The sequence below is a fragment of the Camellia sinensis genome, chromosome 12 (assembly GCF_055761805.1).
Source record: "Camellia sinensis isolate YWXY chromosome 12, ASM5576180v1, whole genome shotgun sequence".
NCBI classification, from domain to species: domain Eukaryota; kingdom Viridiplantae; phylum Streptophyta; class Magnoliopsida; order Ericales; family Theaceae; genus Camellia; species Camellia sinensis.
Window position 1 is genome coordinate 109,942,542 of NC_138972.1, and position 17,267 is coordinate 109,959,808.

Here is a 17,267-nt window from a genome sequence, read left to right on the forward strand (position 1 = left end):
CCAACTCTAAGCCAATCAGGCAGCATGCTCGAAAGTATCACCCTGATCTTGAAGCAAAGATTAAGGCAAAGGTAGAAAAGTTACAGAGGGCCAAGTTCATTAAGCCTATATAGTACCCAACCAGGCTAGCAAATATTGTGTCTGTGAAGAAGTAGAATGGCCTGATCAGGGTTTGCGTAGACTTTCGCGACATGAATAAGGCCTGCCTGAAAGATGAGTTTCCATTGCCCCATGTTGACACACTTGTCGATTCTACTGTGGGCCATCAGATGTTTTCCTTCATGGATGGGTTCAGTGGTTATAACCAGATCAAAATGGCATTAGAAGATGTAGAAAAAATGACTTTCAGAACGCCCTTAGGAATTTTTTTTCTATACGGTGATGCCCTTCGGTTTGAAAAATGTGGGGGCAACTTACCAACGGGCTATGACTGCTGTGTTCCATGACATGTTATATCATGAAGTGGAAGTATATGTGGATGATCTGGTGGTCAAGTCTACTAAGGCAAACCGACACCTCTGCGACTTGGAAAAAGTTTTTAAGCATTGCCGCAAATTCTGCCTAAAGATGAACTCTCTCAAGTGTGCCTTCGGAGTTACCGCTAGCAAGTTCCTTGGCTTTCTTGTATACCAGCGGGGAATTCAAATAGATGGGGATAAGATCAAGTCAATCATGGAGATGCCACAACCACACTGCCAAAAAGCCTTGAAGAAATTCCTAGGCAAAGTGTCATTCCTCATGAGGTTCATTCCAACCCTTGCGGAGATAACCTTTTCCTTTAGGACAATACTGAAAGGGAATCACAAGTTTGAATGGTTGCAAGAACACCAACAGGCATTTGATATAGTGAAGAAAACCCTTATCTCTCCACTTACAATGATTGCCTCATAACTCAAAAAGCCTCTGCTACTGTACTTAACCTCTACACCTCAGCTTATTGGAGCTCTACTTGTCCAAGACATGGATAGCATTGAGAAGCCAGTCTATTACATCAGTTGCAAAGTCAATGGTGCCAAGTCGCCATATACCCCAATTGAGAGGCAATGTTTAGCCTTAATCTTCACAGCTCAGAAGTTGTGCCACTATTTTTTTACACACCCGATCCAGGTTGTGACCCGGAGTGATCCATTCTGTTACTTGTTGAGCAAGCCCTCTCTGACAGAAAAAATGGCAAGATGGCTTTTGGCTTTAGCAGAATATGACATAAGTTGTGTTATTCCCAAGGCTATTAAGAGCCAAGCACTTGCAGACTTATTGGCCCAATTCCCATCTGGTGAACATGAACCTGTAGAGGTACCTCTACCAGGTGAGGTCCATGTCTCAGCAGCTATAGTTGAGACTTATTGGGACTTAAAATTTGATGGAGCTTCCGGAGATGGGAAGGGTGGAGATGGCATAACATTAACCAGTCAAGAAGGAGAGAAGTTTCATCTATCATATAAGCTTGACTTTGAATGTTCAAACAACGAGGCTGAATATGAGTCGTTAATACTGGGTCTAATTGCTGCCCAAAAGAAGGGCCTCCGCAAGTTAAAAAATTGGGGCGACTCCAAGCTAGTTGTCAAGCAAACAATAGGTGATTTCGCCTGAAAGGAGCCCCTATTGGCCCCATATCGCACCGTAGTTCAAAGGTTGCTCACTCAGTTTGATGATGTCCAAATCTAGCATACCCCTCAAACACACAATCGTTTCCCCAATGCCTTGGCTACATTGTGGGCAAAGGTGAATGTACCAGATGATAGTATAGCCATCATCATCGAGAAAAGAACAACACCAATAGTGTTTGCCAAAGAACATACAAAGCAAGATACTGAGAGGTGGAAAGTAGATATAATCTAGCAGTTGAAAACAGGCCAAGGAACAATCAGACTAACAGAACTTGCATCATTTCTACTCCTCATAGGAGAGTTGTATTTTTGCGGTCCCAACAACCTCCTGGCAAGGTGCGTCGGCAGACAAGAAGAAACTTATAGACTTAAGCAGATCCATGCTAAGTCCTGTGGAGATAGAGATATCAGTCTATATCGACGGATAAAGAGGCAAGGGTATTACTGGCCAGAGATGGAAAAGGAAAGCACTGAGTTGCAGAGGCAATGTGCAAAATGTCATTCCTATCCTAAAGAGGAAGATGCCCATTTCTTAAGCAGTGAGGAATGGAGGTAGTCGTATATTGACTATCTTGGAAATGGCACATTGCTTGAGAACAAAGCCGATGCAATTAGAGTAAAGAGGCGAGCCCTCTTCCTCCGTGACCAAGACAAGCTATACTGCAGAAGCTTTGAAGGGGATTCTTTGGCGTGGTTATCAAAGGATGAGGCAAACGATGTGCTAAGAGAAGCCCACAAGGCAGAGCATCAAGGAGCGCAGCGATTATATAGGCATCTTATTCACCTCGGCTACTACTGTTTGACAATGGAAGAATATGCTAAAAACTTTGTAAGGAGATGCCAATCTTGACAGAAATTTGGGAACTTGATACATGCACTGGCAGTTGAACTGCACAACATCAAGACCCCTTACCTGTTTCATACTTGGGCATTTGACCTAGTAGGTCCTATACTGCAACAATCCAAAGGCCACAGATGCATACTTGCAGCGACTGAAGTTAGTACCAAGTAGGTAGAGGCTATACCGATAAGGAAGGCGGATGGAAAGGAGTGGCCAACTTCATCAAAGAAAACATAATCAGTAGGTTTGGCATACTTAAAGTAATGTTGTCCGATAATGGGACCCCCTTTGTGAACCGCCATGTGAGAAGACTGTTAAACACTTTTCAGATCAATCACCACAAGTCTACCCCGTACTACCCGTAAGGGAACGGATAAGTTGAGGCAACCAACAAAATTCTCATCCAAATATTGAGTAAAATGATGGATGAAGCGGGGGGCACATGGTCTGAACAACTCCATGTAGCACTCTGGGCGTATAGAACGTCAAAGAGGAGGCCAACTCAGGCAACCCCATTTTCCTTAGTATATGGGTCCGAAATTGTGTTGCTAGTTGAGTTGGTGTACCCTCAGCAAGAATGGCTATGTCAACACACTTTGTTCCAGACAGAAGAAAGAACGACATAGAGGCAACCGAAGAAAGAAGGGATCGGGCCTCGCGGGCAATGAAAAAGTATCATCAGTCCATAGCTTGCACCTATAATCAGTTTGTTCAACATAGGGAGTTCAAGGAGGGGGACTTGGTGTGAAAAACAGTGGACGCAATCATGCGGGGCCAACCAATCCCCAAGTTGTCACCCAGATGGGAAGGCCCCTATAAAGTTGCTAAGGCAAACAGTAGCGGGTATTACAGGTTGACAAGAGTAGATGATTGTTTCAGAACTGGCCCTATCAACGCCAATTATGTCAAAGAATATTTTCCTTAATTTCTTTTTTTCAAGAAAAAAAAAAGGGTTGTAAGTTTCTTTGTTAATACTTCCAAATCAAAGTGTAAAGAAAGCATCATATACTTAGTAAACCTATTACTCTTGTAAACCCTTAGTGCAAGAAAAGTTTTCCATACTTAGTGAAATTTTGTCCATGTAAAAACCTTAGTCGTGATGAAGTTCTATTCATGGCCCGAGTTTTGCTTGTCTTTAGAAGTTATGTAAAAGATAGTGAAAGGAAGACAGTAAAGTAAGGCTCAATATCTTTGCTTCTCATAGACATCAAAGTTCTCTATAGCATGACTACAGTGTTCAAAAGGAAAAGAAGAAAGAAAAAAGATAGCAAAAGTACAAAGAAAAAGAGCCATAACAAAACAACAATGCATCAAATCAAGCACTTCATGAGGGAGTCCATCAGGGTCACATCCCAAGACAACTGAGCAACCAATGCAGAGTCCTTTTCTTTGAATTGAGCTAGGTTCTATCGGTGCTTCTCCAAGGCACCCTCACACTCCTTGATAGTCTCCTCCAAGGATGCAATCATCGCCACATTGTCTGCATGCTCAAGGAAGCCATCGATTGCCTGAAGCCTATCCCTCATCCACGATAGGTCCAAACCATTCCTCTCAAAGCCGCTTAGGTTGGCCTCAACACTTTCCACGAACTTGCTGGGGGTTGTCAAAATTTCTTAGTAGCGAGGCCGTAAATAAAGCCAACAAGTGACTCTAGCAACGTTGTTTGCACCATAGATCCAGGAACGTGAAAAGCAGTGAAAGTCTAGGGTGTAGCGCCTAGATACGGGCAAGGATAGGGGCGACTTTAGAAGAAACCCAATAACTTAGAAAAGGAACCCTCCCTGAGGGCTGTGGGTACTCTCTTACACCACCGCCAGCCTGGATCACAGGGGGAGATTTGTAGAACGACTAAAGTTTTGAGGATGACGAACCTCTCTCGAGGATGACTGCCCAACGGCGTTGGATTGTGTGGACATGGGGAGGTCATCCATTGGGTAATCTCCAACGTTCAGATCCGGTACAGCAGTAGTATCCATCCCAGTATGAAAATCTTGGGATACCCCAATGTTAGCTGGCACTTCAGAAAAATGAGTGGGGTATAGGTCTGCGAGCTGCTCGAAGGTTGCCGAAGCAACTGGGTCATAGGTCCCAGTGACAGCAGTAACAACATGAGTGGTTAGGGTGACAGCTACCTCTGCAAGTCGGTCTAAATTTTGGGGGACCACAGTAGGAATAGTGGAAGCAGCCGCTACACTTGCACTCCCCTCAGCCACTTGGACGTTTGGAAGTGGGGTCTGTTTAACTAATGGAGACTCAATGGATTGGGAAGAACAACCAGAGATAGCTTCAAAAGGAGGTGGTGCAACTTCCAGCGGCTCTCTTACGCTGCAATCTTCCCTTAGGACCTTAGGGAGAAAATCCTCTCCACCGACAGAGGAAAGGTCAGAACGAGCATAATCAACAAGGTTTGAGGGCTCTTCACCCTCAGCAACTACACTCTTTGCAACTCCCATAGCAGGGGGAACTTGTTCACTTTCGACAAATGGGGCATCATGATCTCTCCCTATATCTGTAACCTTAGTCTCACCAATCGGCTCAGCCTCCGCAACAGGCTCAGTCACTGCAATTGGTTCGGCCTCAGCCCTTGGTTCCTCTTCGACATCTGGAAGTACCATTCTGTGAGTTCTGAGCTTGGTGACCCTTGAAGCAATGAGAAGGTCGTCATCGTCGTCTAAATCTAAGAAAATGTCGATGGTAGTCGAAGGACCTTCGGGACCTGAATGTAGTATAACCGAAACGGTACCGCGCTTCGAGAACAATAAACCCTGACAAGGAAGAAGACCATGCGACTACTAAGTGAAGATAAAATTTCCTAAAGAAGTATGAAAAAATGCAGAGTATTTTTCTAAGTATGAGTACCTTCCGAATTCTTTTCCTGCATGGTGAGGTGGGAGCCTCAGCGATTGATGCCGCTACCTCCTGGACTGTTTTCAGTCTGGAGCGGGTTATGCATACTGTTATGCCGACTTGAGGGGGGCCAATTTGCAAAGGTTGAAGGACATTCCCCTAGACGGGTGAGGCTCCTCTAAGGTAGGCAGGGATAGAAGCTTGAAACAGTAAAACACACTGGTCTGTTTTCCATAGCCAGAGGGAAGACGAAGGGATAAGTCGAGTTGCAGAATAGGTTCCGTTGTAGGGACAACCGGATCGCTGTTACAAAAGTTGAAGAAAGAATTCAAGTTGCGGTGCCAGAACAAGTTATCAGGCGTGAAGGTGCCCTCTCTCCCAAGTAAGGGAAGCTCCATGAAGCCTAAGCCCTCCACAAGTAGAGTAGTATAATCACAAGCAAACCGTTGAAAGCTCTGGTGGAAATCAGTCTAAGGTGGAGGGGCATGCGGGATGCCCTGATTCATGCTAAACTACCTAAGGACCCTATCTGGTTGATAGACTACGCTGGACATGCTCTCTACGTTCCACATGGGTAGAAATCTGGGACGTATCATAGCAGCAATAAGAAGGGAGTTGGCCTGGACACTGTTGAGAGAGAAATCAGCATGACGTGCCTCAGAGAAATAAAATGGAACCACAAAGATGCCTGGAAGAGGCTGAGTGAAGGGACGGAACACACACTCCATGTGATCGATGTGATCCATTAAGGGCTTGTTGGTGTCAATGCCAGACCATCTGGAAATACGAGGGAGAGATTGGCGTACTTGTCTTGTGACGGGCCACCCCTCTGCATCTAGGAAGAGATGACCCTTTGCATCAAGGACTTCATCGGTAAAGAAGGGCTCGTGTTCTTTGGGGACGGGGCCCACAGCAGGGAATCGTTCGCAGAAGAAGGCGGTCAAAAACTGGGTATGAACAAAGCTCGACACATCGTAGCGGCCCATGGATCTCTCCATGTCCGAATGGATGAGGTCGAGGTGGAAATATAAATTTCCTAAAAAGAGGGGCCATGGGGATTTGACTACCGTTGCCCAGTTTGACAGCGAGAGGGAACACCAAAGGATTGTTCCTCTCAGCAGGGTTGTTGGGAAGAACAAGAAAGGAGATGAAATAACTGACGAAGGCGGCCAAGTACAAGTTCTCGCGGTAACCCGGGCCAACTATAGAGTCGCAATTGTCTTCAGTAACATCACCCACAACTGGTTGCATGTCCTTGAAAAAGTGCTTTAGCCAAGATAGATAGGTGGTCTTTTCTCTTTTGGGCCTCTCTGGAAATAGTTCCCCATTCCATAGATTGTACCAAGAGCCGTACTTCCGTGCCTCTCGAAATGCACCCTGGAGGGCAGTCACAGCAGTCTGTTCCGCAGTAGTCAGCAAAGTGGGGTCAAAAGGGTAGTCCCCACGGGTACTTAGACGAAGTAGAACAACAACATCTTCAAGGATTGGTGTTATTTACCCCCAAGCCAGGACAAAAGTGTGAATGTCGGGGCTCTAGCGGGAAAGAACCGTATCAGTATTGGTTTGCACCTTGCGCACAGACAACTTTGTCGAAATCAAAATAGCGTTGAAGAGATGAACATCCCTCAAACACTGCTGAAAATCATTGTCCACATTGACATCATCAACCCAAAGAGACCAGTCTGCCGTAGGGCCCGAGTAGGTGCGGTAACAGATGTGTGTGTGAAGAAAGTCACCGCACTCCACATGGAACCGCAGCATAGAGGCTGGGTTCACCATGTTAGCGTCATCCCAAAAGGCCTCATCAAAGGGGTGCAAATGTTCTTCTAAAGAAAGGGCTTCGGGAACAAAGGAGTCAACTACCTTCCAAAGTGGATCAATAAGCCCCCTAAAAATATGGGGCACTCCTCCACTCAGTACTGGGAGGGACAACGCTGTCGGGTAGAAACCTAGTGGTGGCCATGAAGGAGAATAAAGAAAAGACAAGAAGACTTTGGAAGGTGGGAACTAGAAAGAGAAGAAGACAATGAGACAAGAAAGTGTGTTGTGGCGGAGGTGGGGGAACCGGTGGACCAAAGGGGCACTATTTATAAAGAAAGCAGCAAAAGGGTGCCAACACGCTTCCTTAGGCCCATTATGACTCATCAGTCAAAAGGGGCACCTTTTCAGAGCCAACGCAACTTTTAACCCAACCGACGCAACCCCTGGGTTACTTGCTGACGTCGTGCACGTGCGGGAAACAAGGAGCGTCTCTTATATGCGCATGGGCAAATGTAGACTGTCAGAAATTAAGCCCCAAATTAAGTATGGACCAAAGTGTCAGGGTCGCCCTTTTAAGGCGACCAGGAATGACTGAAGGAGAATGGGCTAAAGCCCAGGGAAAGTGGGCTAACAGTGGGCCGAAGCAGGTCCAACCCGCCAAGGGTCTAAATGAACTCCATGAAGGAAATTGCCTAAGTGAGGTTGCAAAGAAAACATATGTAGCTGGAAAGTTGTCGAGGCACTTTGCCTTAAAGCCGCCATTGCTAATATCTTCGGTTCTGTCGCCATCCGAAGTTGATGAAGGAAGGAGAAAACTGAGGAAACTAAGTTGCAGAGGCAGTACTTGCAGTGCCCAAGTTGCAGAGGCAATTTGTTAGCGCCGCCATCTCTAATATTGTCGATCCTGCCGTCTGAACTCACCGCGGGAAATAGTTACCGCAGCAACTACGACCGCAGTAACTAAGTTGCAGAAGGAATATCCTGACAAGGTGATGGCAGCCTTTGAGAGAGGCTTTCCTCTACGAGTAGAGGCTAGTGCTTGGCACTGATAGTAGGCCCCCTCCAAAGTTTATTAACTTGGCGCTGACAATAGGCCCCAAGTCTTACTGGTTGGAGTTGATAGTAGGCCCATAGATACCAGTATACCATGGCGACCTTGCGAAGATGGGAGCAGGGCAGCCCGAGCACAAGGGACACCCTTTCCATTCACCTAGGTTATGGACCTGCATTGGTTGCACAGACAGGAGCAAAGAAGCCCCTTTGGGCTTGGTGCTAAGGCACAGCATGGTTGATAGCAAGCTTGACTGTGGCCTTCGCCCTGCGAAACTGGGGAGTTTGTGGTTAGGTGACTAAGGGTAGAGGTTTCACTAAGGTGAACACAAACATGGCCGACAGCAGGCTAATGGAGTCCTGAGAATGCATGTACTGACCAAATAGAACCGAGAAGGCAAGTGCAGCGGCATGGTTCATCGCTGTAAGTGCACTTGCTGAGGTTCAAGCTGAGAAGGCAAGTGTAGAGGCAAACACTCCGGCTATAACTGCACTTGCTGAGGCTTAAAAGAGAGTTGCAACACCAAACACTCCCATCATAGGTACACTTGTTGAGGCTTGAAAAGGTAGTTACGGAGGCATACATACAGTACACAGTACATGCAGAGGGACACATGGCACCTTCATCCTGGTGGCTCAAGGAAGAATATTTTGTGTGATCTTTAGGGACACCTGTCTTCTCTCTATTTGGCCACTTGGTGTCCTCTTTGTACCAAGGAAAAGCCTATAAATAGGACCCATTTCCCAAGGTTCATGAGGAGGAATTTTGGGAACTTAGGGGAGATGCTGCCCATTTGCGCACTGTCATTGTCATCTTCTTGAGCTACCTGCTTCACCTTCACCCAGCCACTCACTCTCCAACATTCTAGATATTTGCTGCTGCTCATTCTCCAGTCATTCCACCACTCTTAGACCATTAGCATAGTTTTGGCACTCTAATCATCTTCCTAACCTTGAACACCTCTACATTTCTAGCAACTTTACTGGGGAGGCTGCTCTGTTGATGGTTCATACTCGCAGTGGTTTAAACATTTGATTGGAAAAAATGGCTAAGGATGAAGTTCAGTAACCCCCAAGATAGCAAGGCTCTTCCAATGGCAGGGTAGCACATGCGGAGGACTGTGACCACAGTGTTGTAGTTGAGGCAGTCCAGTTACTCCAGGACACATAGTGGGAGCTTAGCAAACTCTTACTGAGGCTATTATGGCCTTGGTGTCTAGACCAGCCACAGCGCAAGCTCCTCCGCCTATAGCACTCCCAAACCCAGTACCTAACCTGTTCTCTAAGGTTCGGGCTCCGATCCAGGTGCCTTCAGTGGTACCTCAAGCGAATGGTACGGCTACTGGTTTTGTTACCTAGGAGCAGACTGGACCATTCCAGCCCACTCACTTTGTTTCTCTAGCCAATGTACAAGCTATGCTCGAGCAAGAGCGTAGCAAAAAGCAACTACCATCTCTCCCTAACCCAGATGTGAAACGCTCATACTCTCAGGAGATATTGACCATGCCATACCCAACTGGGTATACAGTGCCCAAGTTTATTAAGTTCGATGGGAAACAAGGCAATGTCAGAGAACACGTCGTGAGGTTCATTGAAACTCTTAGTGTCCATGGCAGTGACCACTGTCTGCTCCTTCGGGAGTTCTCCAAATGACTTACTGAAAGAGCTTACAGCTGGTATGTGAACTTGGCTCCCAACTTGATCAAGAGTTCGGAGAAGATAGTGAACAAGTTCCACACGAAGTTCTTCCAAGTCCAAGAGAAAGTTACAACCCTCACACTTGGGCGAGATGTCCAAAAAGAAGTTGAAGATATGCTAGACTATGTTAAGCGGTTCCAAGATAAGGCTATTGACTATCATGAACCTGTGGATGAGGCCCATTTAGTCAGCATATGTGTGGAGGATGCCATACGCAACTATAAAATTTTCTTGGTGAACCATAATCTGCCTACCTTTTCAGCCTTGGTTGAGGCAGCTAGGAACTTCAGTACCACTGGTCCTCTGCATAGATCTCATGGCAGTCATTGCTACTCCCGCAGTAGCAGAGTTGCTACGGTAACCTTTGTAGGAGGGACTGCTCAAAAGGGAAGGCGTTATCCTCTCGAAAGAGGAAAAGTTATGAGGACAGGAATCCATATCCTTGCAGCCTTGAGAATGTTAAGGCCTTGGTTAAAGAATAGGTAGCCGATGGTGAACTTAGTTTGCCACCGATTGATGTCCCTCCAACCAAAAAGGGAAAAGAAAGCCCAGATTATTGTATCTATCACAAAACCACCAAACACCTTACTAGAGACTGTTGGACTTTGAAAAGTATCTTCAAGAACAAAGTCGACTCAAATGAGCTGAAGTTCAAAGATGCCGATAATCGTGATATAAGGAAGGACCCTTATCCTAACCACAAAGAGAATGGGAAGAATGTACATATGATTAGATACCTTGGGCCTGTGCGCGAGGCCAAGAAGTATGTGCCTTGGCGTATCTAGGAAGATTATGGGGCCATTACTTTCCTAGAAGCAGACATACCATGCACATTTCCCCATAACCATCCTCTTTTTGTCACAGCTTACATCAATGATGTAGAGTTCAAGCGTGCTTTTCCTCAATGGTGGGGCGTCCATAAACATCATTACTACAAACACCTTTGCAAAAGCTGGAATCTCAGAGTCCAAGATGGTTCACCAACCCATCACTGTGACGGGTTTTGGTGGTGAGAAAAAAGTTACTAAGGGCCATGCTATCGTGGACTTTGCAGTTGGTGAGATCCGTTTCGCAACTAAGTTCCATGTGATTAAAGTGGACACAAATTACCATATGATACTTGGCAAAGCTTGGATGCACCAATGTGGGGCAATCTCGTCAAGTTATCACCAATGCATGAAGGTAAAGTTGGGAAAGCGCACAGTAACCATAAATGCGTCTTAACAGCCATTCGAAGTGGATGAGGCACACTATTCGGATGTAGTTTTCTTTACTGTGTTGCCAATGGATGAAACTCTAAGGGCTGGTAAAGTTGCAGTGGTAAAATTGCCAAAGTAAGAAGATATTCGGGATGCAGAGGCTGCTCCAGAAAGTAGTGGGCAGAAAAGGAGTAGCAAGGCCACAAGTCCTCCGCCCAAGATTGTTAAGGTACGCAAGGACGGCAAGACAGTTTACTACTTATGATAGTCTTGGGGGCCATACTTCATACCTTGGAAGGATGGCCCCAAGACGAATAAACGAGACGGTGATGAGTCCCAAGAAAGCTTGGTAGAGACGCCTGAGCCCGCCCTTGAATGCATGCAAGATAGACCCAAACTGGAGCATGAGGTACTTGCTGCGGTCAACCTCAGCGACTTACCAGGGCAGAGCAAGCCCGTGTTTATCAGTGATACAATGGCTCCAGCAGCTAAGGCAGGATTGATAACACAACTAAAGCAGTACAGTGACGTCTTTGCTTGGACGTACGATGAGATGCCTAGTCTTGACCCACCCCTTATTACTCATCATCTGGACACTTTTCCAAACTCTAAGCCAATCAAGGAGCATGCTCGAAAGTATCACCCTTATCTTGAAGCAAAGATTAAAGTGGAGGTAGATAACTTACAGAGGGCTACGATCATTGAGCCTATACAATACCCAACCTGGTTAGCAAATATTGTGCCTGCGAAGAAGAAGAACGGCCTGATCAGGGCTTGCGTAGACTTTCGTGACCTGAATAAGGCTTGCCTGAAAGATGAGTTTCCATTGCCCTTTGTTGACACACTTGTCGATTCTACGATGGGCCATCAGATGTTCTCTTTCATGAATGGGTTTAGTGGTTATAACCAGACCAAAATGGCATCAGAAGATGTAGAAAAGACGGCTTTTAGAACGCCCTTGGGAAATTGTTTCTATACGGTGATGCCCTTCAGTTTGAAAAATGTGGAGGCAACCTACCAACACACTATGACTGCAGTGTTCCATGACATGTTGCATCATGAATTGGAAGTATATGTGGATGATCTAGTGGTCAAGTCTGCTGAGGCAAACCAACACCTCTACGACTTGGAAAAAATTTTTCAGCGTTGCCGCTAATTCTGCCTAAAGATGAACCCTGTCAAGCGTGCCTTCAGAGTTACCACCGGCAAGTTCCTTGGTTTTCTTGTACACCAACGGGGGATCAAAGTAGATGGGGATAAGATGAAGTCAATCATGGAGATGCCACCACCACACTCTCAAAAGGCCTTGAAGAAATTCCTAGGCAACGTGTCATACCGTAGAAGGTTCATTCCAGCCCTTGCTGAGATAACCTTTTCCTTTGGGGCACTGGAATCACAAGTTTGAATGGTTACAAGAATACCAACAGACATTTGATATGGTGAAGAAAGCACTTACCTCTCCACTTACAATGATTGCCTCACAATCCAAAAAGCCTCTACTACTGTACCTGACCTTTACACCTTGGTCTATTGAAGCTCTACTTGTCCAAGACATGGATGGCATTGAGAAGCCAGTCTATTACATCAATCGCAAAGTCAATGGTGCCGAGTCGCGATATACCCTAATTGAGAGGCAGTGTTTACCCTTAATCTTCACATTGCAGAAGTTGCGCCACTATTTTTTGGCACACCCGATCCAGGTTGTGACCCGGAGTGATCCATTCCGTTACTTGCTGAGCAAGCATGCTCTGACTGGAAAAATGACAAGATGGCTTTTGGTTCTAGCAGAATATGACATCACTTGTGTTACTCCCAAGGCTATTAAGATCCAAGCACTTGCAGACTTACTGGCCCAATTCCCATCTGGTGGACATGAACCTGTAAAGGTACCTCTACCAGGTGAGGTCCATGTCTTAGCAGCTGTAGTTGAAACTTATTGGGACTTAAAAATTGATGGAGCTTCTGGAGCTGGGAAAGGTGGAGCTGGCATAACACTAACCAGTCAAGAAGGAGAGAAGTTTCATCTATCATATAAGCTTGACTTTGAATGTTCAAACAACGAGGCTGACTATGAGGCGTTGATACTGGGTCTAATTGCTACCCAAAAGAAGGGCCTCCACAAGTTGAAAATTTGGGGCGACTCCAAGCTAGTTGTCAAGAAAACAATGGGTGATTTCATCTTGAAGGAGCCTCTGTTAGCCCCATATAGCATCGTAGTTCAAAGGTTTCTCACTCAATTTGATGATGTCCAAACCCAGCATACCCCTCGAACATACAGCCGTTTCCCCAATGCCTTGGCTACATTGGGGACAAAGGTGGATGTACTAGATGATATTATAGCCATCATCATCGAGAAAAGAACAACACCAATAGTGTTTGCCGAAGAACATACAGAGCAAGTTGCTGAGTGGTGGAAAGCATATATAATCCTGTAGTTGAAAACAGGCTAGGGAACAAACAAACCAGCAGAACTTGCATCATTTATGCTCCTCATAGAAGAGTTGTACTTTCACGGTCCCAATAACCAGCTGGCAAGGTGCGTCAGTAGACAAGAAGAAACTTACAGACTTAAGTAGATCCATGCTAAGTCCTTTGGAAATGGAGATATCAATCTATACTGACAGATATAGAGGCAAGGGTATTACTATCCAGAGATGGAAAAGGAAAGCATTGAGTTGCAGAGGCAATGTGCAAAATGTCAGTCCTACCCTAAATCTTAAGCAGTGAGGAATGGAGGCAGCTGTATATTGACTATCTTGGAAATGGCACACTGCCTGAGAGCAAAGCCGATGCTATTAGAGTTCAGAGGCGGGCCCTTTTCTTCCTTCACCCTGGCAAGCTGTACCCGCAAAAGCCTTGCAAAGAAACCTTTGGCGTGTTTATCAAAGGATGAGGCAAACGAAGTACTGAGAGAAGCCCACAAGGTAGAGCATCAAAGAGCACAGCGATTATATGGGCACCTTAATCACCTCGGCTGCTACTGGCCGACAATGGAAGAAGATGCTAAAATCTTTGAAAGGAGATGCCAATGTTGACAGAAATTTAGGAACTTGATATTTGCACTGGCGGTTGAACTGCACAAAATCAAGACCCCTTACCTGTTTCATGCTTGGCATTTGACCTGGTAGGTCCTATAGATTGATACTTGTATCAATTGAAGTTAGTTCCAAGTGGGTAGAGGCTATACTGATGAGGAAGGCAGATGGGCAGAAGTGGCCAACTTTAGCAAAGAAAACATAATCTGTAGGTTTGGCATACCCAACGTGATGTTGTTTGATAATGGAACCCCCTTTGTGAACCGCCATATGGGAAGACTGTTGGGCACTTATCAGATCAAGCACCATAAGTCTACCCCGTACTACCCGCAAGGGAACGAACAAGCTGAGGCAACCAACAGAACTCTCATCCGAATATTGAGTAAAACAGTGGATGAAGCAGGGGGCACATTGTTTGAACAACTCCATGTAGCACTTTGGGCATATAGAACGTCAAAGAAGAGGCTAACTCAGACAACCCCATTTTCCCTAGTATATGGGTCTGAAATTATGTTACCAGTTGAGTTGGCAGTACCCTCAGCAAGAATGGCTATATCAGCATATTTAGTTCAAGACATCAGAAAAAACGACATAGAGGCAGCTGAAGAAAGAAGGGATCGAGCTTCGCGAGAAATGGAAAAGTATCATCAGTCCATAGCTCACGCCTACAATCAATCTTTCAACACAAGGAGTTCAAGGAGGGGGATTTGGTGTGGAAGACAGTGGATGCAATCGTGCGGGGGAAACCAATCCCCAAGTTCTCACCTAGATGGTAAGGCCCCTACAAAGTTGCTAAGGCAAGCAGCAGGGGGTATTATAGGTTGACAAGAGTAAATGATGGGTTCAGAATTGGCCCTATCAACGCCAAGTATGTCAAAGAATATTTTCTTAATTTCTTTTCTTTAAAAAAAAAAAAAAAGAGTTATAAGTTTATTTGTTAATACTTCCAAAGCAAAGTGTAAAGAAAGGGTTATACACTTAGTAAACTTGTTACTCTTGTAAACACTTAGTGCAAGGAAAGTTTTCCATACTTAGCGAAATTTGGTCCATGTAAAAAGCTTAGTCGCGATGAAGTTTTATTCATGGCCCGAGTTTTGCTTGTCTTTAGAAGTTATGTAAGAGACAATGAAAGGAACAAAATGTTCTCCATAGCATGACTACAATGTTCAAAAGGAAAAGAAGAAAGAAAAAAGAGATAGCAAAAGTACAAAGAAAAATAGCCATAACAATGCCACAATACATCAATTCAAGCCCTTCATGAGGAAGTCCATCAGGGTTACATGCCGAGGTAACTGAGCAACCAACGTAGAGTACTTTTCTTTGAACAGAGCTAGGTTCTGCCAGTGATGCTCCAAGGCACCCTCACACTCCTTGATAGTCTTCTCCAAGGATACAATCACCGCCACATTGTCTGCATGCTCAAGGAAGCCATCGACTTCCTGAACCCTATCCCTCATCCATGATAGGTCCAAACCATTCCTCTCAAAGCCATTCAGGTTGGACTTAGCACTTTCCACGAACTTGCTGGGGGTTGTCAGAATCTTCTTAGTAGCGAGGTCGCGAACGAAGTGGGCAAGTGACTCCAGCAGCGCTGTTTACATCATAGATACAGGAACATTAAAAGGAGTGAAAGTGCTAGGGCGCAAAGCCTGGATGCGGGCAAGAATGAGAGCAGCTTTAGATGAAACCCAATAACTTAGAAAAGAAACCCTTCCTGAGGGCTGTAGGGACTCTCTCACACCACCGCCAACCTGGATCACAAGGGGAGACTTGCAAAATGACCGAAGTTTTGAAGACGACGAACCTCTCCCTAGGACGGCTGCCCAACAGCTTTGGATTGTGTGGATGCGGAGAGTTGGCCAGACGAGCTGATCTCGCGAGACAAACCAAAACTGCTTCCATCGCTCTGCCACTCCAAGAAGAGGTTATTCATTGGGTAGCCTCCAACGTTCAGATTTGGTATAGTAGTAGTATCCATCCCAGTATAAAAATCTTGAGACACTCCAAAGTCAGCTGGCACATCGGGAAAATGAGTGGGGTCCAAGTCTGCAAGCTACTCAGAGGTTGCCGAAGCAACTGGGTCAGAGGTCCCAGCGACAGCAGTAACAACATGAATGGCTAGGGTGACAACTTCCTCTGCAAGTCGGTCCAAATTTAGGGGGACTACAACAGGAACAATGGAAGCAGCCGCTACACTTGCACTCCCTTCAGCCACTTGGACGTTTAGAAGTGGGGTCTGTTGAACCAATGGAGACTTAGTGGACTAGGAAGAACCACCAAATACAACTTCAAAGGGAGGTGGTGCAACTTCCAGCGGCTCTCTTACACCCTATCTTTGCTTGCGGTCTCAGGGACAAAATCCTCCCCACCGACAGAGGAATGGTCAGAATGGGCAGAATCAACAGGGTTTGGGGGTTCTGCACCCTCAACAACTACAACCTCTATAACTCCCACATTAGGGAGACTTGTTCACTTTCGACAAAAGGGGCATCATGATCTCTCTCCATATCTGCAACCTTATTCTCACCAGCCGACTCAACCCTCGCAACGGACTCAGCCGTTGCAACTGGTTCGGCCTCAGCACTTGGTTCCTCTTCAACATCTGGCAGTATCATTTTGCAATTTCTAAGCCTGGTGACCCTTGAAGCAATGGGAAGTTCATCATCATCGTCTGAATTTGAGGAAATGTCGATGGCACTCGAAGGACCTCCAGGACCTGAAGGTGGTATAAGCCAAACGGTACCGCGCTCCGAGACCAATAAACCCTGACAAGGAAGAAGACCGTGTGACTACTAAGTGAAGATAAAAAGTCCCAATGAAGTATGAAAAAATGCAGAGCATTTTTCTAAGTATGAGTACCTTTTAGAGTCTTTTCTTGCTTGGTAAGGTGCGAGCCTCAGCGACCGACGCCGCTGCCTCCTAGACTGCTCTCAGTCTGGAGCAAGTCATGCATACTGTTGTGCTGACTTGAGGGGGAGCAATTGGCAAAGGTCGAACGGACTTTGCCCTAGATAGGTGAGGCTCCTCCATGGCAGGTAGGGATAGAAGCTTGAAACAGCAAAGAACACTGGTCTGTTTTCCACGGCCAAAGGGTTTCGTCGCATGGTCGACTGGATCACTGTTGCAAAGATTGAATAAAGAATTGAGGTTGCGATGGCAGAACAGCCTGTTATTAGGAGTGAACACGCCCTCTCTCCTAAGTGAGGGAAGCTCCATGAAGCCCAAGCCC

The 17,267-nt window shown here is 45.8% G+C and overlaps 3 protein-coding genes across 3 annotated transcripts; all 3 read left to right on the forward strand.

Moving 5' to 3' along the window:
• Positions 1 to 960: 960 nt before the first annotated feature.
• Positions 961 to 1,590, forward strand: LOC145803804 (uncharacterized). Its single transcript, XM_082897161.1, has one exon. It carries the CDS (start codon positions 961 to 963, stop codon positions 1,588 to 1,590), a length of 630 nt encoding a protein of 209 aa, XP_082753287.1.
• Positions 1,591 to 12,439: 10,849 nt separating this feature from the next.
• On the forward strand, positions 12,440 to 13,438 carry LOC145803805 (uncharacterized). Its single transcript, XM_082897162.1, has one exon. The coding sequence runs from the start codon at positions 12,440 to 12,442 to the stop codon at positions 13,436 to 13,438; it is 999 nt and encodes a 332-aa protein (XP_082753288.1).
• An 831-nt stretch (positions 13,439 to 14,269) lies between these two features.
• Positions 14,270 to 14,863, forward strand: LOC145803806 (uncharacterized). The gene has a single exon (XM_082897163.1). It carries the CDS (start codon positions 14,270 to 14,272, stop codon positions 14,861 to 14,863), a length of 594 nt encoding a protein of 197 aa, XP_082753289.1.
• Positions 14,864 to 17,267: the final 2,404 nt, after the last annotated feature.